Below are 27,979 nucleotides of genomic sequence, written 5' to 3'. Positions count from 1 at the left end.
GTACTTTTTCTGTGAGGTAGCTGAAGGTGAGGGGTCCTGACTGCTCTATAGTTAGAATACTTCCTCCCTTTGGGGGGAAGTTCCATTTTTAAAACATTATAACCAACTTAGAAGTGGGAATTAGTAAATAAAGAAGGTTAGGGAGATCAGAAGGAAAATGCTCTTGGTCTCTTGGGTGTTATGCTTCCCTGGCTCAGGGCTAAATGCCCTAGCCTAAAGACAAAGCTCAAAGGATTAACTGATAGATACCTCTACCTTAAGAAGAAAAAGTTCCTATCACTTGGTCCTCCATTTATGACACAAAGCAGAGTAGTATTTTTATATTTAAATGTAAAAGCAAAAAAAATTATGTAATTGGGTATGTGCATATGTGTGTTTTTCTAAAGGCAAAGAAACAAAAACCAAAAAAAACCCCAAAACATTCTAAGCACCAGGAGGCAAATTTGATGCAAGTCTGATTAGAAGAAGGATCTCCTTTTGAGTGGGGGTGGGAGAGACATTGCTTGAAAAGTTGGCTACTTAGGGCCATTATTCCTTCCCTACCACTTAAGGACTTTGGTTGTGCCCTGTCTACATTTTTGAAGGAAAAGGAAATGGGTCCATTATCAGGTCGAAGCAGGTTCCTCTAGCAGTGGCAGTCACTGAGTCTGGTGGCTCTGCATTAAAAGATACACGTGTGCTTGTACACACATGGGGTGTTAGCATTATGAGTTGGCTGGTCAGCTTAAGCATGTTCCCAACCAAGGCGGGGCGGGGGGGAGTGCTGGGGTTATTTTCTGGTGGGAGTAGCATGCCACTAAAGCAGGCCTTTTGATATATTAAAAAAAAATTTAAAGCAAAACAAATTTAGATTTTAATCATATTTGTAGGATTTCTAAGTATTTCTATTTTACAGAATTGCTTGTTGGCTTCAAGTCTTCCCACCTCTGCCCTTTGAAGAGATTGGGAAAGCCTGGAGTGGCACAATTGTAATTTTGTATTCCAGTGTCTTTTTCCATGAGTGCAAGGTATTCCTTTCCTTTAAGATTTCTGAAGAGTCATTTTTTTTTTCCTTTTATAATAAGAAAAACAAGCTAATCCTACCTTAACCCTACATTTTCCCTACTGTTTTCTGGTTATTTTTGTCTTGGCTGTAGCAAATAGGCTGTGGTTTTCTCTTGCCATGATGACTTCTAATTGCCATGCACAAGTATGTTCACAGTTAGATAATTCCTCATTGTAAACAAACTGTAACAGCCCAGAGCATCTCTTAAAAATCAACCTAACATTAAAAAACAAAAAGATTAGATTGGATTCAGAGGTTTCACTTTCATTTGATTAAATTATGATTAAGGTTTTTTTTTAAAGATTTATTTTTTATTTATTTCTCTCCCCTTGCCCACCCCACTGCACCCCACCCCAAGTTGTCTGTTCTCTGTGTCCATTCACTATTTGTTCTTCTGTGTCCACTTCTATCCTTATCAGTGGCACCGGGAATCTGTGTTTCTTTTTGTTGCATCATCTTGTTGTGTCAGCTCTCCGTGTGGGCGGTGCCATTCCTGGGCAGGCTGCACTTTCTTTCGCACTGGGTGACTCTCCTTGCAGGGCGCACTCCCTGTGCATGGGGCTTCCCTATGCGGGGGACACCCCTGCGTGGCATGGCATTCCTTGCATGCATCAGCACTGCACATGGGCCAGCTCCACATGGGTCAAGGAGGCCCAGGGTTTGAACCGTGGACCTCCCATATTGTAGGTGGACACCCTATCCATTGGGCCAAGTCTGCTTCCCTGATTAAGGTTTTGATTGGGCCACATCAGTAAGAGATTGAGTCCCCACCCCCTTGGTGGGTGGGGGCTCACAGAGGAAACTACACGGCAGAAGAGTTAGTTGGAGTTTTAATGCTGGAGCCCTGGGAAGTAAATGCACAGAGAAGCAGATACATGAGAAAAGAGAGAAGGCTCAATCAGATGGCAGAGGCCAGCGGAAGAGAGATGAGCCATTTGCTTGACAGTTTACAGCTGGCCTTGTGGAGAGAGCAGGAACAGCAAAGTCCCAGAGAGAAACAAGTCCCAGGAGAGAGAAGAGACTTACCCCAGCCTACAGCTGATATTGGAAGAAGTTGGGACCATGGAGCCTTGAAAGGAAGAGGAAGCCTGAACCCTTGCAGACGCTGGCAGTCATCTTGCTTGAACACATGGCTTTGGTGAGGGAAGAAACTAGCATTTTATGGCCTGGTAACTGTAACCTTCTATCCCAAATAAATACCCTTTATAAAAGCCAACAGATTTTTGGTATTTTGCGTCAGCACCCCTTTGGCCGACTAATACAACCAGTATGAGTGACCTACAAATTTACTGAAATAGGAAGGTAAGAAACAGCAAAATGCTAACAATGACAATGGTGAAAACAATTGAGTCCATGAAGGAATACAAACGATGTATTTAAAAAATAATAAACTGTACTTCCTGAGTTCAGTGCAGTGACAGTATTAGTAAATCAGTATTGTAATGAGGCATGCCTTGTGCTAATAGTAACAAATCCTTTAAGAAAGAATCAAGTCTAGGTCACCAAATACCAGATTTTTTTTAGTCTATTATGTTTTACAATTTGTTTTTACCTAGAGAATTGTAGCTAATACTCATAATTCAATTTTATTAAGCACCAGGAATTACATTATGCACTTTACAAGCATTATCAAAAACTTCAAGCTTGTTAGTCATTATTGCTCATTTTACAAATAAGGAAACTGAGTCACAGACTGATTAAGTAACCTGTAAGAAGTTTCCCAGCTGGAAACTGGCAGAGCCAGAATTCAAATCTCATTAGACTAACTTCAGTGCCCTCATGCTTAAACACTATGCTGTGCTCCTTTAAAAGGCAAAGTTCCAAGCACATAACACATTATTTAAATAAAAAATTTTGACTTAATTGCTGTTATAATTCTCTGTTCTTTCTCCTTAGTAATAACCATTTATGTATTTATTCTAAAAAAGATTGGACAATATTAATCGAAGAATCCAGTAAATTACCATACACCAAAGAGAAAATGGCAAGAGTTACATTGTCTCACCATTTAAGTTACATTCTATTAATAGACAGACCTCAGTGAATTTTTCAGACATTCACTGAAGCTATAACTTACTAAACTAAATACTATTATAATAAGAACAGGGAGAAAAAGCTTTGTTGTGCAGATTTTTTAGACTGTAGACAGAAAATGAACTAAAAGAATTAAGCAGAGAGGTGTCATCATTATTTTTCACCCAAAATACAAAACAAGGACCACACCAAGGTTATACAGATAGGAAAAAAAACAATTTTTTTTTTCACACTTTACCAATAGGTTACAATAATAAATTGCTGGCCATAGGCCATCAGACATTTCTTACTTTTAAAAAAAAATGTTGTTGCAATTATGAAAGTGTGGTTTGGCTGCAAACAAAACAAAATGAAACTTCACATACAACAAAGGAATCATGAAATCCCTGTTTTTATTTAATTAAAGATACATTTCCTTGCAAAGAAGAAAGAATAGTTGCCCTATAGAATTTGGAAATACTCATTTTATTGCAAGTTTTTATACTTTCAGCATTTTCAACCTTCCAATTCCTCATGGAAGTTATAAAAGTATTGAGAGAACTATAATATCATAAAACCAATAACCTGACCGATAATTTGGTTTTAAAATATGAAACTAAAGCACATAAGATTTACTTATTTTGCTGTTAATGTTTAGATTCTCCATATAAACAGTTTAAATAAAAATGGTAACAGTAATATCCAGTGCCTTCTTTTACATGTTTATACTCATTGTTGTTATTATTCTAGTTTACTTCCCCAAATGCTTTTTCTTTAACAGTTTTCATCAAGATTTAGCCTACTATGCAGAAACAGGCATATCTTTAAATTATATTCATTCATTCACTCATTCACTTATTTGCCTTCTCTGTGCCAGGCACTATGATGGCATCCATGAAACTATGGTCCCATTAGTATATATTTCTCATATTACTGCAGATCACAGCTGCATCGGTAGACCTTCCAGCAAATCTCAAAACATATCATATAGGTGACTGCAAATTCTGCCAGTCTTCCACTTCATAATAATCTGTACCTGGAAGCCGGGATTCCTTCAACAAACATTTTAGAAAGGTCCACCATCTTTTATTTATCATTAAATAAACAAGGCTCAAACCTTTACAGCAAGCTCCAGACACGTGGAAGAAGAAGATGAAAATGGGGAAACGGACTTTGGCCCAGTGGTTAGGACGTCCGTCTACCACATGGGAGGTCCACGGTTCAAACCCCGGGCCTCCTTGACCCGTGTGGAGCTGGCCCATGCGCAGTGCTGATGCGCGCAAGGAGTGCCGTGTCACACAGGGGTGTCCCCCACGTAGGGGAGCCCCACGCGCAAGGAGTGCACCCATGGGGAGAGCTGCCCAGCGCGAAAGAAAGTGCAGCCTGCCCAGGAATGGCGCCGCCCACACTTCCTCTGCCGCTGACGACAACAGAAGCGGACAAAAGAAACAAGACGCAGCAAATAGACACCAAGAACAGACAACCGGGGGAGGGGAGGGGAATAGGGGAATTAAATAAATAAAAATAAAAATCTTTAAAAAAAAAAAAAAGAAGATGAAAATGAATTTTTATATTCACACTGAAGGCATGAAAACTACCAAACCCTTCAACAAGTTAAGAAGCTACTCTGCAAAACGAAAGTATATGTGATTCATCTGAGGTGGATGGCATTTGAATAGCAGAAGCTTTCATTAATCTTAGATAATCTCCAAAAACTCTAAATGTCACAGAATTAGAATTTTAAGAGGATAAGGTAGTCAAGGGTTATAGACCTCAGCTTTCAGGGTTGTCATATTTCAAGATTATTTTCTGTTAAAACTATCTCCCACCCATCAGATTCTATACCTGATGAGGAATATTTGCTATTATTTACTTCTCACATACTTATTCACTTCGAGATTCAATAGAGATCCATGCAATTATTTTGTTACTCTGATTTTGATCAAGCCTTTAAAGAATTTAAGTCATGGACCAAAATAGCAATCAAAATTCAAAAACTGACCTACTGTACATCTTCACAATTCTGACATTACATTCACAAATATGTCTTGGTGAATATTGATGGGGTTAATGAGAATGTGTTTCAAAGAATTCAAGTTGGAAATGAACCTCCACTTGATGCTTGAATTCTTTCTATAATAAGCTATATAAATATAGACTGGTAAAACTATAGTGGAGTAAAAGACATTTTATGCAAGAGCTCCTTGAAAACCCAAGGAGGAATTTATTCTGCAAACTTAGAAAACTTTCTTCCAAAATCAATGTCCCACTAAGAGTTTTCTCTTAATGACAGCCTGAAGCTGAAGAACATAAGTAGCAAATTAAAAGAAGGAAAACTATAAAATAGTTTCTTTGAATCAATAGGCCCCTAGGTCTTCAAATAGCTCACCTAGTTCCAGAGAGTTCCTCAAACTCACTTGGGGGACTTCAAAGAATCATACATATTTTCTTTTAAATAATTATATATTTTTTAAAAATAACAATAAATCAACTATAGTAAAAGTTTTTGCTTTTTTTCAATAAACTTTTTTAAAGATTTTTTTTTTATTTATTTCTCTCCCCTTCCCTCTCCCCCAGTTGTCTGCTCTCTGTGTCCATTCGCTGTGTGTTCTTCTGTGACCACTTCTATCTTTATCAGCGGCACAAGGAGTCTGTGTTTCTTTTGGTTACATCATCTTGTGTCAGCTCTCTGTGTGTGAAGCACCATTCCTGGGCAGGCTGTACTTTCTTTCACACTGGGTGGCTCTCCTTACGGGGTGCACTCCTTGCGCGTGGGGCTCCCCTACATGGGGAACACCCCTGCGTGGCAGGGCACTCCTTGTGCTCATCAGCACTGCACGTGGGCCAGCTCCACACAGGTCAAGGAGGCCCAGGGTTTGAACTGTGGACCTCCCATGTGATAGGCGGATGCCCTATCCATTGGGCCAAGTCTACTTCCCAGTAAAAGTTTTTAAATTACAGGAATTCATCTTTATAATATCCTTATTCACACACATGGAAAACATCTGACTCTCAAGTTCAAATAAAGAAGCTGAAAATTAGTTATAAGTGGTTGTTTCCAAAATCTCTTTATCTTTTGATATAGTATTTGAAATGAAATATAAAGGAAGTACTCTGTTCAATACTAGCTCTTTGTTTTACATTATATGAATGCAAAATAATGAAAGTCATTGGGCTTCTATTGACATTTATACTGTGAGACTCACCATTTCCCTTCAGAAGTCCCATGGAAGAAGAGGTCAAATGTTGCAAGGGCAAGCCAAGGTGGATGGGGAAGGTATCCAATATCCTATTTTCAAAACATAAAGTTAGCTCTTAAGTGATTGACTAGGCCTATTGTGTAATATGAATCTTCAAGATTAATGTTACAGGATCAGATGGGAATCACAGAAACAAAACCACTTTTCTCCTGTCAATCGAGACTACATGTGTAGTACCTCAGAGCCTGGAAGAATGAGGGACACCATTGTAGGCCATCCATGAATATTTGTTGTTGAAAGAAAGAAAAATTTTGCAGGCTCTGAAAAAGGATAACAAATGGCAACATTTGCTTTCTGAACAAGCCCCATCTTACAGAATGTCAAGAAAATGAACAAATGCCCTATCTACTTCTTCACTGTTTTTGCAAATCTTTTAAGTAACATGTTTTCCTATCATGACTTGGAGAGCCTCAATAAAGTCATCTAAATCAAAAATCAGGTACAACCTGGAAACTTTTGAAACTGTAATTAAGTAAGCAAGGAAGAAAATCAAAATTACCCTAAATGCACCATACCACTGTTTAGCAATAATTTCAAACCCTTATATATTCACTACAGGCCGGGTGCTATTCTAAGCCTTCTGAAATGGGACTTCTGAAACTAAGTTCCTTATTACTACTTTACACTGACTCCATTTGCCACTGCTGACAAGTGCCATATATCCCATATCTTTGCTATGTTTATGTGTACACAAATTTCTGTGAACTTTTTAACCAAGATTTTATACTTACTAATATATTACGAATATCTTCCTTGGTAAAGGCACACAGATGTACCCTGTTATTTTGTCCCATTATACAGTAGTATTCCATTGTATGTTTTTAACATATGGATTGTTGTTTTTTTACCAATTTCCTTTTGCTAGATATTTAGACTGATTCCACCTTTTTATTATTTATACACAAGGATGACAATCTATGAACATTCATATCTGTGCACCATCTAATTATTTCCTTTATTTAATACAAGTGCCTAGAAGGGGAATTGCTGGATCAAAGTTTATATAAATTTTTTATGACTTTAAAATATTTTGTCAATGGCCCACCAAAAAACTAGGGTCTATGAGGAAAGGGATTGTGACTGTCCCGTTCAGATCTTTAGCACATTACATACAGTAGGTACTCAATTATCAGTAAATGAATGCTGAACTCAGAGAATCTGTTAGTTTAACTCTCACTCATGTGGTCACACAAGTAGTGCTAGCCAGAGGATTAAGATATCTCATATTGTTCAAGGAAAAACACTAGAGACTTGACTTTGCGGGTAGCTTTGCAAAATTCCATTTGAAATTCTAAAATTTATTTGTATGACACCATAAATGGGGCCAAGGCACACTGATCAGACCACAGTTTACTTTGCTTTCTAATACCTGGTCCATAGTTAAATATATTTAACTTCAGAATAAGAACTACTAATTATATTTTATTCAATAGTTTCCCATTAATGAGAGATTCTAATAGAAATAGACCACAATTCATCCACTTAAAATATTTTGCAAACATTAAGGTGAAATGGCAGGATTGTTTGAAAACAAATGTGAAACGCCACAAGGGATACTATCATTATTTTATAATGGCCTCATTTGGTTAAAATTAAATTGATCAGAATAATGTAAACACAAATTGTCATGAAACAACATAGAAAACCCTAACTAGTCAGGAAATTAAGATAGGACATCAAGGCTAATGTGCCTGAATTATAGAATTCAGTTACAGAACGGTAGTTATCATATTTTCAAAGGTGCAGAATACTATTAACTAAGAAATCAGCACTTATAAATAAGTGAATAATGAATGAATTTTGTTGATGGAAAATTAACATTTAGAATGTACCCATATCTTACCATTATTGTAATAAAAAGAATATTTTAATGTATGACAATCTTTGAATTTATAATTTAAATATATATTGAAGAACTTCACTTCTTTAACTTTAAATGTGGAAATGCAGAAGTATTCAATTTTGACCTTTTACAAGTTAAAAAATAGAAAAAATTTTGGGAAAAGGAAGAAATCATAAGTTAGTAAGATTCTGCCCTATTTCTTCATGTTTTGTCTAAGGAAATATCTTTTGTTTGGACCAATATTTTTATGATCTAGCTAAAAATGTTATGTACCAGTTAAAAAATTAGTATTTTCCATGGTATTTTCAGGGGAATTTTAATAGTGTATTATACAACTTCTCTCACAGAGGTCTATTTTTCTTATACAGACACCTATTGGAAGTATCACAAAGAATTGGGTAACAGTTGCTAATTAGTCCTAGAGACTGTCCTTGCACTGTTATCAGTTACCTTCCTGATTTCCAGAGAGATCCTTGTTTCTTTCTGCTGCTTAGATCCTCATTGCTAAGTTTCCTTGTCTTCATTTATGTGGTGAACTACGTTTCAATAAAAATCTCAGTCTAATAGCATTCTATTTGTCTAGTTAAACACAGGTATTCTAAAACCCCGAGTCACCATGTCCCAAAGCATATATTTGTATTTCCCTCTACATTCCCATCACATTTCTAACATTAATGAAATGAAGCTAACTGCTAAGGTAGAAAACGAGGTAGCACAAATAGCCAGCAATGTATAAAGGCAAGGCAACCCAGGTGGAATGAAGTTCAGGCTTTATGTGCCCCAATTTGTCACTGGAAGCACATGCACTTGCTCTTAATTTCAAAGGGTGTTGATCTTTCTCATTAAGCAGGACATGTTTTAAGTGAAAATGGGAATTTAGGGTGCCAAGAGACCTTTATTTTCCACCAGTTGCAGAAGAAGCAATTCTTTGGGAAATATTCATTTCTCTTGAGAAAGACATTATACGGACCAATATTATATCTGATCAGGTTTATTATTAGTGATGATCCACTTGCCCCTAAGTCATTACCATCCTTCCTTGTATTACTGACCTCATAAAGCTTGCTTGAAATTCTAAACTATTTGTTTAAATTACTGTGTTAACTCCTCTTTAAACAGCTACTACTCTGCTGGAACCACTCAGGGACTTGGGCTAAATTGTGTAACAGGAAATTTTTAAAACTGGTAAATTCTCAACACAATAATTTCTTTCTCTTTGCAATTAATATCTTTCCTTACCAGAGATAAAACCAAACCCCCAGTGTTAAAACAGCAAATATATGCCACTCTTCCAAATACACTTAAGCCAAGAAAGTGTTTACTTCTATGCATGGATCTTCTGATGTTAAAAATCACATTCACAGCATAGATCCATGATAGTCTTCATACCTGTGGCATTGTTTTCCTCAAATTTCTATTATTTATACCTGTGCCATTTGTCCAGAATTTCTGACCTTGAATTAATGCTAAACAGGCCACTGAAAAATACATTTGAACAGAGCAGTATTTATATTCTACAAGTATAATTGTTTCTACAAAATATGTGCTGAAGGGCCATTAGAAGCTGCATCTGTAGTTTTAGAGCCAACAATTTTATCCATGATTTTAAAGTTTTCTTGAAGACTGTGATCCTAATTGGTGGAATAATGCAAAAGAGTAACTTATCCATATCTAGTCACCTTTGGAAAGCAGAGGCAATGCTAAAAATTCCTGCGCTCAAACTGCTCTGTAGAACCAGCCTCACCTCCTGTGAAAGACTAACTTTAAAATTATTAGATTTAAAAAGGAAAGTTATAACTTAGTCTGCTCCATAATTCTACAGATGAGCTATTAAAATTCTAAACTTATGTAATATTATCATAAAATATGGCATTTTTCTCAAGAAAGCCACAAATTAGATTTGAGCTTATGCACTGTAAAACCCAGATGGTTTGCTTAGCTACTCAGACATCCTCCAGTTCAAAAGTTAATTGAACTGAAAACTAAAATTTTGATAATTGGTATTCTTTGAGGGACTCAAACAGAAGGATAAATTAGCCTCATGCATACAGTGTTAATAGGTAGACTTGAGAAACCACGACAAACGGTCAGAGAATATTAGCAAAGTAGAACAAATGTACATATTTTCTATAGGTTAGCTAATTACACAGTACCTGGACTTCCCATAGGGCTGTTGCTTTTCTTTCTCCAATTTTTTACTCACTGATTCAATATCAGTTACTATATTCCCCAGTTTAACTTGTTCTGGAATTAAAACACAACAAAACAAAAAGCTTTAATCATGTGCTCCTATTAGTTTTCAAGCTCTTAATGCCTATTTTCAAATTAAATTGCAAATCATGGATTTTTTAATAACAAGAGGTACAATATTTTTCAAAAAAATTACTAACGCAGAGATACTCTAAAAACACATTTGAGTGTTTTTTTCACCCCATGCTACATAGATGTTTTGCAATTACTAAAATTTAGAACTGAAAAATATAGAGTAAATGAACTACATATATCAGAAAGGAGGGCACACAGAGAAATGTCAGCACAGCACAGCACACACCCGTGGATATAAACGGCCTCGTTTATACAGGTCAGCATTATTATCATTATCATTATACAGCTTAGTTTTATAGGAGGGCCTGCTCTTTTAAAATAATTTAGCAATCATTAGTTAATGCAAATAGGAACGCTCTCCCACCCAAAATCTCATCCATTTGAAAGAAAGTACAACTGAAGTCCAGAAAAAGCAAAGGTCCTGCTTCAAACAACTACCACCAAAAATTTTTAAAAATAAAAACAAACACACACACAAAAACCTAGTTTTGGGAGTCTAAACAGAAATTAAATAAATATTTTTAAAGATCTATTATTTTCTCTTAATCTACAATAGGCCTAATATATGGTTTGAAACATCATAGCAAAAATATTAAATCGAGTTTAAATCTGGTATCTACTGAGCACATCCTAGTGACTAGATCAGTGATGTTGAGACACAGAACACATGAGACCAGACCCTCTGTTTTAGACGATCCCACTTACACGATGGTTGGGCTTTCAATGTTAACCAATAGAAGAATACAGGACATCACTTTACGTAATTTAGAGATTAAATTTATAAAACAGAATATAAAGATTTTGGAGGCATGGAAAACAGAATGCTAATATTTATTGAATATTTATAATGTACCAGGAGTTTTGGTTAGCATTTCCTGTGAAGTATCTCATTTCAGCCTCAGAAAAGTCTTTCTGATGTAGTACTGTGATTATTCCCTTTCACAGATGAAGAAAAGCAGTCTGCCCAAGATCTTACAGATTATCAGGTGCAGAGTCAGGAGCTGAACCCACGGCTCTCTGCCTCTAAACCCATACTCATCACTGCTGTGCTCCACTGCCTGATCCCCGCTCCTCCCGCCTCCCCTCCCCTCCACTCCCCTCTAGGAGCTCTCAGGGCCTGAGGTTCCTCATCAGTGAAGGGGTAAGTTCTGCCTCGCTTCCATTGGAGTGTGGCTTAGAGCTGAAAAGACAAGTCTTACATAGGGCGCATGGTAGTTTGAAAAGTATCATATTAAGATGAAGAACTACAGTTCATGAGAAAGAATTTGTAAGTTTGAGTCTTATAAAATAGCAACATTTTAAAAACATTTACCATATGCTAAGTATGCTAATCGCCATATATCTATTATCATATTTTATTCTCACAACCATTCCATGAAGCAAGCACTATTCTCTTTGACAGATGAGCAAATTAAAGCAGAGATAGTGATGGACTTTCCCAAGGTTACACAGCTAGTAGTCCAAACCCAGGCAGGCAGTCCTCCAGAGCTTGGATTGTTAATCACTCTGACAGTCGATATGATTTTTGTTTATTTGATTTATTTAACGAGTATCCACCTAGAAAAAAACTCCTAAAGCGTAAGGATGTGGGATGTAACAATAAATAAAACTTGATTACTGCCCTCAATGGGAACCATGACTATAATAGCGAAAAACACTGTAGACAAGAGAAGGAGAACAGTGGGACATGAGAAGTGGTAATCAGGGTAACTAGAGCGTGAATTGTACCATGATGGTGACGGAAATAAGAGTGCAGCACAAGAATAACTATGATGGTGCCTAAAGAAAACATTAGGATCTAGGGAAAGGAAATGGTGTGCTTGTTTTGTTTTGTTTTTCAAGGCAAGGAGACTGTTGTATGTGTATAGTCAAATGAGGAAGGAACCAATCTAGATCAAGAGTTTGCAGATGTGTACATATAACACACAGGAATTGAAGACATGAGGGTGGGAGCAGGGTTTCGCATATCTAGGAAGGATATGATGAAGTTCATAAGTGAAAGTATTATTTAAGAAAGAATTGTATCCTATTGAAAATAATATGAAGATAAATGTTCATTAACTATATTCTTTATGATCTCACATTTATATTAATAAAAACATGCATATATACACACATGCATAATTGTGTGCATATTGGTTTATTTAATTATTTGCAAATGCACAGGGAGAACACGGAAGAATGCACACCAGGGAAGAGACCATTAGGACTCACTACATATCCAAGTGCTCCCCTGTATTTTTCAGACCCCCTTATGGGTTGAAACCATGTGATTAGAATCTGTCCAATAGTACAAGGCCGATGAGATTAAAGTCAATTCCAGATCTAGACCTTAAACTCTTTCTTAGCCCACTCCTTCCCTTCCACAGTGCCTAGGGAAGCCAGATTCACAAGGCACAATTCAATGCTTTATTAAATGTCAAGCCACTAAGAATCAGAGGTTTATTTGTTGCTCAACAGAGCCCTTCCTATCCTATCTAATATTTACACCAAACTAAATGTACCCAAAGTGCCTATCTTTAGAGAGAAGGGGGGTTTTCCCTTTCCACTTTATATATGTCTGTATTTTTTAACTTTCTGTAATGAGCTTGTGTTTACAATAATTAATAAAACAAAAGATAAGTCCATTTTTAAAAAATATAATGTTAAAAACTTTGAACATAATCCACTTAAAATGTTCACCTGAAAGCCCTCTTTGGCACTATTTAATTAAATCATGGAAAGATTATTACAAAATACTAAATGACTACAGTTATGGTCACTCTACCTCCAAAGAAGCAGTGTAAAGTTAAAGATTTTTAAAAGGCAATTAAAACATATGAATACACTACATTTCTTTTATTAGTTTGCATAAACATTTTTAGAGGTTTAGTCTTGCTGTATGACTTTGAGCAAGTTACAACATCTTTGAAATTGTAATAATTCCCTTTAGTAAAATCTAGTCTCTAAAATAATTTCACCATAATCTAGGATTTCAGTTCTGGAATACATAAATTATAAGTCACTTTTGATTAGGATATTTAGTAAAAGAGTAGACAGAAGGGAAACCAGAAAAGAAAATGCAGGTAAAGGAGATGAATATTTGGGGTGTTAGGAACAAAATGAAACAAAAGGCACACAAGGCTTTAGAACTGTCAATCGAAGGACTCCAGTTTTCACCTATAGCATTTGATACTATTTAGCATGCCCTCTCCAGCATTCCCGTGGGATCAATCACTCCTTCACCTGGATCATCCTTTCTTTTTCCCCTTCATTTCTGACTATTTCATCAGTCTGCTTGATGGGCTCATTTTGCTTTGACCACTCCACAGCTATTGTTCATTCCTCACAGCTCTTTCCATGGACTTCTTAAATGATTTCGTCCACTACTATGGCTTCATTTATCACTTAAATGTAGATGACTCACAAATCTAGATACCTTGCTCAGAACACTAATAAATATAGCTTCTCAATTTAATTGTTCAAGTCAAATATCTTGTATCTGTACTGACATATGTGTATCTGCACACTTGTATATATATGTATAAATAATTTTTTGCTAAATCATTTGAAATTAAATTGCAAACAGTATGACATTTTACCCTTAAATACCTTATCATCATCTACCTCCTAAGAATATCTCCTACATAACACAACCAATTCAAGAAATTTAACAAGGATAAAATACTATCATCTAATACCTGTATTCAAATTCCCCTAATTGTTTCCAAAAAAATCCTTTATGTTTGCTTATTTTTTTCCTTTCCAGGATTAATCAAGGATTGCATAAATCTACTACATCTACTTTAAACTAGAATTGCAGTATCCTGTATAAAGCCACTAGCCTATGACTACAGAATGCTTAGAATGTAGCTACTCCAAATTGATGTGCTATAAGTATAAAATATACTCCTGATTTCTAAAACTTACTGCCAAAAATGTATGGTATATGATTAATAATTTTATAGTAAGTACATGCTGAAATAATATTTTCATATATTGGATTAAATAAAATACTTCACTGACATTAATTTTACCTTATTCACTTTCCTTTTTTAGGTGGCCAATTAGAACATTTTAAATTACATCTATTGCTTGTGTTGTCTTTCAACTGGACAGCACTGAATTAGAACATCCTTCCCACCCTTTTTCATCTTTTGAGTACTCTTAAATGTAATCTGCATTCTTCTCATTGTTTCCTTATAAGTAGATTGAGATTAATCATTATGACAGGAAAAATATCTAATTTATGCTGTACCCTTCCCATTACATCACATCAAAAGAAATATTATTGGTATACCTAAATCTGTTTATTTGATTAAGGTGGTAACAACCAAATCTTTCCATTATAAAGGAACATTTTCCTCTTTGTAATTAATTGATAATCTTTGGGTGATAATTTGAGGCCAAGTTAATATCCTGTTCCCAAGGACCTTTCATGAAATGGTTTTAGCATCCACTGATAATTCTTCCCCATATCAATCATTATACTGGTAGTTGTAAAATGATTATTTTGTAAGTCTATCATTCGTTCTACAGTTATAAGCTGAATTCTTCTGTAAAGAAGAGATTTATTCCTGTACCTCTTTTCGCGATTCATGATGGATTCTTTTTTTCTCAACGTGTTACAATCTTCTTTTACCATTATTCTTTTTAATGCTTACCATGCCAAAATTTGCCAGAGTCTATTCAAGTCAGCTCCTGTACAGGTCTCTATTCCTCTTAAGCATTCCTTGCTTTCTGCCACAATAAGAGTTCCAAGGGCATTTTGTCCTTTCCTCATCTCAGACCTGGAACCAGTTTCAAGAAGTTGTGGTCATTATGTCCTCTAAAATTATCCTCCTCCCTATTCATTAGTGTTTCCTGATTAGAAAATACTGGTTAGATATACATTGAAACTTCTCAATATATTTTACAGAGCTCTTAATTTTTCATATTTTCCAACTGTTTGTCTTCTTGTGCTTCATTTTGGATATATCTTTTTTTTTAATATGTATTTATTTCTCTTCCCTTTCTCCTCCCCCCTTCCCCCCACCCCAGTTGTTGGCTTTCTGTATTCATTTGCTGTGTGATCTTCTGTGTCCACCTGTATTCTTTTCAAGGGAACCAGAATCTGTGTCTCGTTTTGTTGCGTCATCTTGCTGCGTCATCTCTCCCTGTGTGTGGCGCCATTCCTGAGCAGGCTGCACTTTCTCATGCTGGACGGCTCTTTACGGGGCGCCCTCCTTACACATGGGCCTCCCCTACGCAGAGGACACCCCTGCAAGGCATGGCATCCTTGCACACATCAGCACTGCACGTGGGCCAGCTCATCACACAGGTCAGAAGGCCCTGGGTTTGAACCTCCCATGTGATAGGCAGATACCCTATCCATTGTGCCAAATCTGCCTCCCTATATATATTTTAAGAAACATCTTCTAGTCTATTATTTCTATCTTCAGCCCTACTAAAATTTCTGCTATTTAATACAACTATAACATTTCTTATTCAATTATTACATATTTTTTCCAGAAGTTTCTGTTGGTTCTCTATCAAATCTTCCTGAGCATTTTTTTAAATTATTTATTTATTATTATTTTTTTTAATTACATTAAAAAAAAATGAGGTCCCATTCAACCCCACCGCCCCCACCCCCCACTCCCCCCACAGCAACACTCTCTCCCATCATCATGACACATCCATTGCACCTGGTAAGTTCATCTCTGAGCATTACTGCACATCATAGCCCAGACTCTCTCACGTTCCATCCAGTGGACCCTGGGGGGATCTACAGTGTCCCGTAATTGTCCGTGAAGCACTATCCAGGACAACTCCATGTCCTGAAAACACCTCCACATCTCATCTCTTCCTCCCATTCCCCAAACCCAGCAGCCCCCATGGCTACCGTTCCCACACCCATTCCACATTTTCTCTGTGGACATTGGATTGGTTGTGTCCATTGCACACCTATGTCAAGTGATGGCTTAGATTCCACATGGGTACTGGATGCACTCCTTCCGCTTCTAGTTGTAGACACTCTAGGCTCCATGTTGTGGTGGTTGACCTTCTTCAACTCCATGTTAGCTGAGTGGAGTAAGTCCAATAAATCAAAGTGTAGGAGCTGAAGTCTGTTGAGGCTCTGGGCCTGGGTGTCATATTATCAGTCCAGAGATTCAAATCCCCTACATATATCTTAAATCCAGCACCAACTACAATTCCAATAAAGTAGCATGCAAGTCTTGTGAAAAGAGATCCCCTCTGAGTCCAATTCCATCACGCAGAAACACCAGCTCCAAAGAAGGGCCATCTGTCATGGCAGTGAACCCCTTCTGCCATGACCATAGAACCCATGGGTCTCTTTATCCCTCAAAAGAACCAATACCTGGGGTTGTATCTACCTTATCTGTCTCTTAGACTCTGTTCAGTTGTACATAGGGGTATTCCTTCCGACAACCTCCATACTCTTTTTTAGAGACTCACAGCCTTATAATCTCATTTCTCCTTTCCATTTCCCCCTTACATTAGGTCAAACCGCTTCCCGAAGTCATGTTATTATATGTAGACAGGTATATTCTGCTGTTCCGCATTGAATCTTTAATTCAAGGTCATTTTCTAGTTGCTTCTTCAGCTGGTATGTGGTAGTGATCCCTCGGTGCCAGGGAGGCTCATCCCCGGGTGTCGTGTCCCATGCTGGGGGGAATGCATCGCATCTACACGCTGAGTTTGGCTGTGAGAGTGGCCACATTTGAGTAACATGAAGGCTGTCAGGAGGAAACCCCCAGGCACAATGCTACTCTAGGCCTTGTTCTTATTGCAGGTGTATAGGCTCAAAAGTGTAGTATCAAGAGCCCACTGTTGGACCCTCCTTCCTTCCTGGTTCTTGCCGTTGCACCTGGAGGATTGCCGCTGCTCTCCCAGGGCCCACAACAGTGACCCCCCAGCCAGGAGCCCAGTACCCAGCTGTTGTTTTTAATTGTTTCCACTATGAGTATATATAGACATTACCATATACCCTGGGCATATGCCCTGTATAACTCCCTGTCAACCATATATATCCTGTCAATAACATCCCATATTCCTGAGCATTTTTATATTCTCTAGTTCATTCATATTTTATGCCTTTATTGTTAAGCATATTAAGCATACTTATTTCTCTTCTACACCAGATAATACTATTTTCTTTGCAAGTATAAATCCATTTTGGGGTGTGGGGGTTGGATCTCACTCAGTTGCTAATTTCCTCTTGCATTTTATGATTTTTTAAAATTATAAATTCATATTCCATAGGTGGGGATTATTTGTGCATGGGGGTTTAGATTCTTTCCTTAAGAAACTACTTGTGTTTGTTTCCTTCAGACAATTGAGGGCAATTTCAACTCCTGAAAAAGTTAAACTAATTTCTCACTTTATGGAATTACAAGACAAAGGTAATATGAATTCTGATTCAATCCCAAGTGTTTGTGATTATTAATTATTAGAAGAAACCTTTTCTCTCAGAGCCAAGGATGAGACAGTCAAGTTTCCATTTCGTACTGCAAAGCAAGGCTTTTATTTTCCTTATTCAGTCTTTCACTGATAGCATCAGCACTTACAGGTTTTCAGATTTAGGAGAGTCTCTGACCTGACTTCCCATCCTGCATTTGCCATAGGTATGGTATCTGTACTTTGCTAGTGCAAGGGCCATTGAAACTGAAAGCTCAAGGACACCAGTAATAGGCAAACAATTCCAGAAGCAGAAACCAGTCTCCGCCCTAAGATACTCCTTCAGATTTTTTTCTTTTGTATTTTTTTGTTTTGGGTTCTCAGGTGCTCTATAAAACTTTGTTGGATGAAGGAATGCCTTGACTACTCTGTCCCACTTTACTAGTCATTCACATTTCAAGACACAGCTCAAGGGGCATTATTTAGTCTTTCTTAACATCTGAACAATTTTCAGTACCATAATTTATGTAGCCCATCTCCCACTTACTAGTCTGTAAGCTCTTGATGACATAGGCTAGAACTTACTCTCCTTGAAGCCTCAATAGCACACTATAATACCTGGCACATTCATCTAACTTTAGTTATAAGACTCAATCTTTAAGACTGAATGCCTCTTATTCAGTCACATACAATTTTTCATCTATTTTTTGTCTGCCAGTGACATGGATTAATTTCGCTTTATTTTTTTTTTCTCATGTTCCAAAGACACAATAAATAAATCTCCTTCAATTGACTCCCATTTCTCCTCAACATTCATAAAGAACCCCTATTTTCCCTCTTCCACAAAAACCAAGGATCTCTAGTTCAGATTGCTAAAAGCAGTCAATCTGAAATGGCTAATTAAGGCAGGAAAAGTGGAGCCATGTAAGGCTGGGAATTTCTTTTCTAAAATGTGGATTTTTGATAAGTTAGAAATTGGATACCATAAAAAGGAATGTGCAGGAGTGTCTTCTGGCAGACACTGGCAACTTTCTTGAGAACATTCCAGAAGGGTTTTATGTCATGAAAATGGTAGGGCTAGAAGAGCTTTAAGGCCTCTTCTACACAAAGACTTAATGTCCTGAAAGTGTTTTGTAACAGTTAAATCCAGATCATTTTAATTCAAAAATGAGATTTTATTTTCTGTATATTGATAGATTGTAAAACTGAAATTCCTGTCTTTCCCTATTTTATGATCCACTATTTAAATTTTATTCAATTTTATAAGAGGTAACTTATAATAAATTTTTTAAATGAAAATGTTTCAAATTTATACACAGATTCATTAGTCAAGAATGACAGATTGCAATTTACTGACATTTCACATTCTAGTGTGTGGGCTGGGTAGATGTCATATGATTTTCTACTATTGGAATTTCCAGCACATGTGTGTTATATAGAATGCCAACTCCTCACTAGACTGTGAACTCTTTGATGGTCTCATGAGGATAGGGACTGTGTTTTTATGTATCTAACCATTTATTCAATCATTCATTCAACAAATATCTACCAAATGCCTGCAGTGTGACAGGTAGTCGCTAGGCACTAGGGACGCAGAAATAACCTGGGGGTTATAGAGTCTATACTCTGGGGAATGAAATTAACTAAGTAATTACAGTAAAATTATTCATATATACTTACAATGCTATGGAAATGTATTTCTGTTATGAATTTAAGACAGGGTCTTAAGCTTTGTAATTGGGAGGTTATCAATGGCCCATTTAATAGAAAGATGGTAGGAAAACAAGATTTCATTATGTTGAAGAAATAAGGGTACTGGAGATAATAAATGTAGACACTCCTTCAAGAAATGTGATTTGAAAGGAAGGAGAGAGAGGTGAAATGATTACCAGAAAAACCTAAGTTTAAGAGTGTTTTGGTACCAACACATTTTCACAATGGGAGAGACTTTACTCTGCTTTTAGGCTGTAGGGAAGGAGAAAGTGGATACACAAAAGAAAGCAAATAATATATAAAAGATAAATGGTTTTCTGAAAGAGATGGGAAGGGATGGGTTGGATTGGATTTGGCCTTGACCTAGAAAAAAAGGAGGCCTCTTCTTCTAAAACTATAGATAGGGTTTTAGGTGACTATTAATAAGTTTCCAGTGAGTTCACCATGAAGACACCTATTTCCTCCATAAAGTTCACTTGTTCAAAACAGAAACTCATTACCTACCATGAAAATATATCTCAGATTAGTCGATTTCTCTCCGATTCCACCAACACCACAACTGCCAAAATAATGCGTAACAAAACTAAGACTCAACAGCTTACAAGTTTAGATTTTTCTTGCTCAGGGTTCTGTGAGTTGGCCAGGGCAACTGTGCTTCAGGCTGCTGTGGGTGGGCCAGGCTGGAGGGGAGCACCTGCCTGGGACCTGCTCAACTCAAGGCAGATCAGGAAGTATAAGAGACAAGCTAAACCACTAAGAACATTTATAGTCATTGTTTGCCTGATGCCTTTTCACATTCTATTGGCAAATGCAAACACATGGTCAATCTCAAAGTCAAAAGGGCAGGAAAGTATACTCCAGCCCAAGGTGGAGAAGGAAAGGGGTGAATATGTGTTGATATCATTCAATCTATCATATCAATTATGACTAAGCCACCATTTTCTCTCACTTGGATTGAATGAGAGAATTTAAATTTGTCTCTTGTTTTTCCCTCTTGCCACTATCCATTCCTTTCTAGAGTCCTGCATATCTTTCAGAAATGGAAATCAGATCATAACACTTTCCTTAAAACCTTTCAATGAGACTTTTCACCTCTCTTAAAATAAAAATCAATCCCTTGCCCTTACCTACAAAGCCCTAAGACATCTGAACCCTGCACATTTCTCTCTTGAGTTCATATTACTCTCCCATTTTTTTAGTCATTACACAGTAGCCACAATGGTGTTCTTCCTGGAGCTTGAATAAATCAATCCCTTCCCTTCCTCAGGGCTTTTTCACAGCCTGAAATGTTCTTCCCCAGATTTTTGAATGCTGCCAGGAGCTTGCTGCTGCTGGCTTATACCAACAAATTCCATTGTTAAATTTCCTGAAATTTTGCAATTCATTTCTTAAATCATTGGGAGCCTGAAATCAGCCATGGTGGGAGGAGTACTTACAGCATGAAAGTCAGCAAATGCTGACTTAAAAATAATAATAATAATCCTTAGAGTGCCAGTTTATCAGCATACCTTCTTCTTCCAATCTCAGATCAAGTATCACTTTCTCAGAGAGGTCCCCACAGTTAGTCTATTACATCATTTTATTTATTTCTTCATTGCCTATATCTTTCCGATTTGCTTGTTTGTTAACTGCCTTTTTCCTAACCTCCCTCAGCAAAATGTAAGTTCCATTTATTCATTACTGTATCTTCAGTGTCAAAGGGTGACTGGCATATAATAGATGCTCAATAAATATTTATTGAATGAATGAATCTTTCCTCTAATGTGTTGTGAGCTATTTAAGAATGGATACATCTCTTCTTCTTTTCCAACTCAGGTCTAGAATTATAAAGCATCAGATCAATAAATATTGAGTAAATTAAAGCATTTATTAATGTGTTTACTAGGTACAAATGTGATGGATTTCAGATTCAATAACCAGAAGAGCAATGACACATTTTGTACTAGACAGGTTGTCTGAATACTTCATATTCACTTTACAGACTTTTTTCTACTCCTTCATGTAGATATTATTATCATCAAGATAATAAGATTATTCAACTAATAAATTGTTATTGATTACTTCCTTCAGCCGTATGTCAGGTGCCATGGAGATTGTAAAAAAATTGGAAAACATAATCCCCACTTCTCAAACTTTATATTCTTTTTTTAAGATTTATTTTATTTATTCCACCCCTATCCCATACCCCCATTGTCTGTTCACTGTGTGTTCTTCTGTGTCTGCTTGTATTCTCACTAGACGACTCTGGGAACCAATCCTAGATCTTCCAGAGTAGGAGAGAGGCGATTACACTCTTGTACCACATCAACTCCCTGTTTTGCTACATCTTCTTATTTTCTCTACTGTGTCTCTTGTTGCATCATCTTGCTGTGCCATCTCTCCATGTTGACCAGCACTCCTGCACAGGGTGGCTTTCCCATGCTGGGTGGCATTCCCATGCAGGGTGGCATTCGTGCGCAGGATGGCACTCCTGTATGGGGTGGAATTCCCAAGTGGGCTGGCAATCCGCATGGGCCAACTCACTGTGTGGGCCAGCCTGCCCTCACCAGGAGGCCCCAGGCATCAAACCCTGGACCTCCTATATGGTAGTCGGGAGCCCAATTGGTTGAGCCACATCCATTTCCCTTATATTCTTTTTAATCCTACAATAGAGGTAATCATTCATTCATTTATTGAATAAATATCTGTGCCTAGCCTAACATATACTAAGCACTCAATAAATGTTTATTGAATGAATGAATGAACAAACTCAGCCAGGAACTGAGAGCAGAGCTGAATTAAATGCATAAGAATATACAGTTATTTCTGATTTCAGTAGATTACTAGAAATTAATCCATATTATGTCAATGAAATTTAACTCAACCATGAGGTCTCAATTTATAAAACAATAGTGGAAAATGTAGTAAAACACTAAATGGATGATTATTTTCTGAAATCTAAAATTATAATCTGTTAATGGAAAGGGAGGTTACAAAATTCCAAAAAGCTTTAAGACAATAAATTCAATGTCTACTAGGTACAAATTATTATGCTGATATGATATTTCTGAATCTCATCCTCCAGGTGTATATATTGCATTATGTATGAGAGATAATAAAGAGAAGTAGTTAAAAAGGCATTGGAGTCAGACAGACTTGAGTGGGTATAAATTTGAACTTTATGATTTATCAGCAATACGACCTTTGGCAAGATAAGTCACATCCTTGAATTAAGCTTCCTCATTTTTAAAAATGTATATGATGATAATAGACTGCCTGAGGATTGGGTGAAATGATACATGCAAAGTACTTAGCACATGCCCAGTACATAGTAAGTGCTCAAGAAAATTAATGAAGGCCATGGTTATAATAACATGACATCAATCCCAGTGTACCCACAAAATGAGGCAGGCATGTAACATGTTATAAAATGGAAGTCCATAAAATAAAATGCTATAAAAATATTATTCCAAGTACATAAACTTTCAGTATATACTAATATACTTAAGACAAAATACAAATTTAAATTATGCTAAATAAATATTCCTGTACCTATAACTTCTCTATCGGTCATTCATTTTCTCCTCCAGTCATAAACTATAACAGCATTCATCAAGCCTTTGGCAAATTAGGTAGAATACACTTTTCCTCCCAAAAGGAAAATAACACCAGTTATCCCCCAGCAAGATACCTGAGTCCCCCACTAGGTGAATATCATAGTCAAAGGCTTAACAAAATCGCCCAAAAGAAACATATTTATATTGATCTTTCCTGGGCTACCCTCCCCAAGAAGAAAACAAAGACATGGCTACAGTTCAACGACGCTCACAAATCTGAGCCCTTGCTCAGAGTTTCTGGGCTCACCAGGACAGCTGACAGAAAAATAGCAATCTAGGTCCCTAGTGGGCCAAACCTGATCTTTCCCCTCAACCAACTTAAACAGTTATCAGGACACGATTCACATTTCTGCAGTCAGGGCTTTCTGAACAAAGATTTCTGGCACGGGGGTTAAAGCATACTTGATGGAAGCCTGCCCTGGAAGTTAAAGATTGATGACCTCAGTAGAGATTTAGAGGCACCTCCCCTGGAGCCATTCATTTACATTCCTGAATGTAACAGACCTAGGGACTTTTGCCTCCTCTTTCCCCAGAGGACTGTTTACATTCTAAGAGAAAGCCCTCTCTCGCTGTACCGCTCACCCCCACCTCCCAGGAGTAAAGGTGCCAAATGCCTTACATAAGCTCTAAAATTCATAATAGCAGAGGCCCTCTTCCGTGATACTAACAACACTGTATATCTGCATGATATCTGCCTTCATTCTGTTGCCTTGTGTAAGGTTGGGCCTGGGGAACTGAGGCAAGATGCTCAGTGAGCAATTAAAAGTCTACAACTGATCTAGAAATCTTGAGTTTGTCAGTAGAGAGAAAGATGACAGATAGATGACAGAAAAATACAGATAGACAAGATGATAGATGATAGATATAAAGACAGATAATTATAGGTACATAAACAAATAAAGATATAAACACTTAAAACAAGCAGGTTGACATGCTCCTTTCCTTCACAGTTGACTCACAGAGAGGTAGTTCGGAACTACTTCCCAGATATTTGAGCCTTCTTTAGTCCAGTAACAGCTGTTGTCCAAGCTTGAGCATCTCTGAGTTCTTGTGCATTTCTCTGGGCAACTCCTAATAACTCAAATTAATTGCTTTTGGAGCAGGTCCTTAGTCCAGCTCTGTCAGGTCCCACCACCCCTTGTTGGTTTCCCTTGCTCTTCCACCACCGTATAGAAGGAAGATGTCTTCTGTGCCATTAGGGCTTCAACTGAACATCTGAGTGCTATTCTCTTTAGGCACTATAAACACTCATTCATTCAGGAAATACATCATACCCTAGAGAGTGCCATCTCCTTAAGGAACAGGGTATGGTACCTCTTGAGGAAGAATGTTGCATCTGAGCCAAAATCCTCAATCTGCTGATCCCACTCTGCCCTTGGGCAAGCCACTTAGCCTCTCTGAGCCTCAATTTCCTTAATCTTAAAACTTGGTAGACGGACACTTAACTTCTAAGTGTTATAAATTGTGATATTTTATAAACTAAATGCACATAAAGCACTGAGTATATAAGCACTCAGGAAATAAACTATTGCTCTTGTCACTAGCATTTGTATTGTCTCTTTTGCTTTTTTCTGAAACAAAAGAGAAACTCACTATTGCTTGGTTTGCCTGGCAGGATTCCCGTATCTGCTAAAGATATCACCAGGGGTATTTTCATGCTTCTTACCTTTCCATCCCATGGTGTCTGGTACGCAAAAATATGAGATGTCATATTAGTTTTAAATTTCTCTTAATGTGCTTCATATAAAAGGCAGATGCACATATACAAACTGAGTCTCAAGATAGGTAAATGTATAAGGAAACTCTACCATAGGCCCAAATTATATTTTGAGAGCTCAAAGGACTCATTCAACTCTACCTGGAATATTGTCTGAAGAAATCTGGGAAGGGAGCATTCAGTGGTAGGTGACAGACAAATACAAACCAACGCAATGACCAAGACTAACTATATTCATGTGTTTTGTTCCATGGGCCCCTTTGTCAGTCAGGTGAAAACCACAGACCCCTTACTAAGTCCACACTATTCTGTGTATTATTTAATAAATATATCACACCTGCACCAACATGTCCCCACAAGAATAATATTTTTTTGAATTTCAGTTCAAGCTCACGGACCACCCTGGTTAAGAACCCCTGATCTACAGAGAAGCTTATAATACCACAGCCCCTTCTCACAGTCATTTAGTAACCTTAACATAGCAAGAAGGATATTCATTTACATTTTTCTTCCTCATAGCAGATATTCATGGGGAGAGAAGGTTTAATTACTAGGGCAGGACTGCTAAACATAAAGTGGTTACTTCAAAGCACTAGGGAGCATTTGTAAATGAAGGTTGTTTTATTTTTTTGCAGCATTAATCAGGTTGCATCTCGAGGTGGGGTTGTCATTTTTCTCACAGGCGCACACTGAATTACTGATCATTGCTATGCAATGTGTCTCACACTCCCTGGCACTTCCATTTCATACTTCACAGTTTTAGTGTCACTTGTAGGTTTGAAGTATTTCACAGTTATTTGCTATATGTGGGTGCCAAAAAAAAAAAAAAAGCCAGCCTATATCACTGAAAAAAGAGACTGTAAGTATAGAAACTGATTATGGTCAGATGGGAAATTTTGCCCTATTAGCATTCAGAACTTTATCAAGAATCAATTTGCTTTTATCAAAATCTAATTTATGTTTTACAGATGCATGGTTGCTTACAATTACTTCTCTCACCACTTAGAATTCTTATAAACTTAAACTTGTATTATAGATGTAGATAAGATTCTATAATTAGAAGGAAATTGGAAACCCTGTACATCTTTTCTAGTCTCAACACTTGCCGTTATGCTCGAACATAATAAACCCCAAAACTTCATTCCAGTCAGCTGATCTGATCCAGTATAAATATTGATTTGCTCTCTCTGTATATCGCTTTGCACTTTTCATTTTAGTATGTTAAAGTCAATCTATTTAAACAAAGAGAGAATGACTTATATCAGCCACAAATGTAAATGCACTAAAACTGATCAAACACTGAACAATGTATTGACCTACACTTACAAATAATGACATGTTTTTCAGCATCATTTTTGTAAAGCACTATCACACCTGCCGATTCCCTATACTCTCCATATACACTCTTAGAAACGACACTGCACACACAGACACACACTCACAGCGTTATGACATTTGACCACCCAAACATTATGTCAGGTAGCCAGCCAAAAATAAATAAATAAAAATAAATATAAACACCTTAATGTCCATTAAAAGAAGCTCTTCACAAAGACTTCTGGAATATCGTCCAACATAAATTAAGTACTAAGGAAAGATTCATCATCCTCTCTTTGTCTTTTCAGCCGCACAAGATGCTGTCTCGAGTTCAAATGCCTGGTTTGTTTCCTTACCAATGGAACTTGAGAACCACTTGTGGGCATAAAAAGAAATCAAAAAGAGAAATAAGCAAATACAGATGGAAACTTAAATAGTGACATCTTTAAGGGTGCTGTGAATAGATATTTTAAATCTGAAATTCTTTTTTTTTTCCTCAGAGAGTTTAAAATAAAAATTTCCTCTTAAGAAAAGGGAATTTGCACTTGCAATTTTGTTTATCAAAAAGATTACAGTTAACCCAAAGACTGTGGGACCATGGCAGAGTAGGAAGCTCCAGGACTCAGTCCTTCCACCAAAACAACTAGCAAACAGGGAGGAACTGTCAAAACAATTATTTTGAAACTCCAGAAGCCGGAAGAATACTGTAGAGCATGCAGGGAAGAGCGGGAGGAAGAGGCTGATGGTGAGGAAGGAAGAGTAAATTACTCTCTGCGCCCATCCCCCCACTGTCATGGCAGGCTGCTGGGAAGTCCAGCCCCTGGTGAGCTGCTGAGGACAGAAAGGGCTTAAAAATCCTCTTCCTAAAGAACAAGGGTGGGCACAGCCTTCACTTATCAGGGCTTTTGATGAGTGAATTCAGACCACTAGGGGCTGGCTCTGAGGACAGCAGTTGTTTCTACCCATCCTGGACAAGGGTGGCAATGGTCACTGTTTCAACCTTTAAGTCTCCATCGCCCCAACAGCAGTGAAGACTTCCAGGTGCTGCACTTCCTCAGGACTGTGGGGAACAGTTCACTGAAGGAAAACAGGAGCACTCATTCACTGCTGGGGGGGATGTAAATTGGTGAAGCTGCTGGGGAAGACAGTTTGGCAGTTCCTCAGAAAATACAGAACTACCATATGACCCAGCAATTCCACTTTTAGTTTATACCCAAAAGAAGCAAAAGCAGGAACTCGAACAGATATTTGGGTACCAATGTTCACAGGAATATTGTTCACCATTGCCAAAAGATGGCAGCAACCCAAGTGTTCATCAGCCAATGAATGAATAAGTAAAATGTAGTATTAATATATACATATGATGGAATATTATTCAGCCATAACAAGGAATGAAGTCCTGATAGATGCAGCAAAATGGAAGAGCCCTGAAGACATCTTTGTGAGCAAAATAATCCAGATACAAAAGTATAAATATTGCATGATATCATTGATTTGAAACAATTAGAATAAGAAAATGCATAGAGTCAGAATTTAGAATGTCAGTTACCAGAGAATGGGGTGGGTATAGGGAATGGGAAGTTAAGGTTTAAAATATACAGGGTTTCTATTTGGAATGAAAGAAATGTTTAGGTAATGGATGGTAGCACAACATTGTGGATGCAATTAAAAGCACTGAAATACATATCTGAGTATGATTAAAGGATGAAATGTTAGACTGTATATATGTAACAGAATAAAAATTTTAAAAATAATCAATGGAACTATCCT

The 27,979-nt window shown here is 37.2% G+C and overlaps 1 protein-coding gene across 1 annotated transcript in view; it reads right to left on the bottom strand.

The window, feature by feature from the left end:
* The window catches only part of IQCM (IQ motif containing M), a 470,255-nt gene that overhangs the window by 399,700 nt on the left and 42,576 nt on the right, over positions 1-27,979 (bottom strand). Inside the window, exons 4-5 of the mRNA XM_004479990.3 lie at positions 10,315-10,405; positions 6,265-6,347 (exon numbers count right to left, since the gene is read on the bottom strand). Coding sequence (XP_004480047.2) covers positions 6,265-6,347; positions 10,315-10,405 — 174 coding nt within the window. The remainder of the gene's footprint in view (positions 1-6,264; positions 6,348-10,314; positions 10,406-27,979) is intronic.

This window comes from Dasypus novemcinctus, chromosome 1, assembly GCF_030445035.2.
Source record: "Dasypus novemcinctus isolate mDasNov1 chromosome 1, mDasNov1.1.hap2, whole genome shotgun sequence".
Taxonomy (NCBI): domain Eukaryota; kingdom Metazoa; phylum Chordata; class Mammalia; order Cingulata; family Dasypodidae; genus Dasypus; species Dasypus novemcinctus.
Note: the sequence above shows the minus strand (reverse complement) of the source record. Positions and strands in the feature narration are given on the sequence as shown.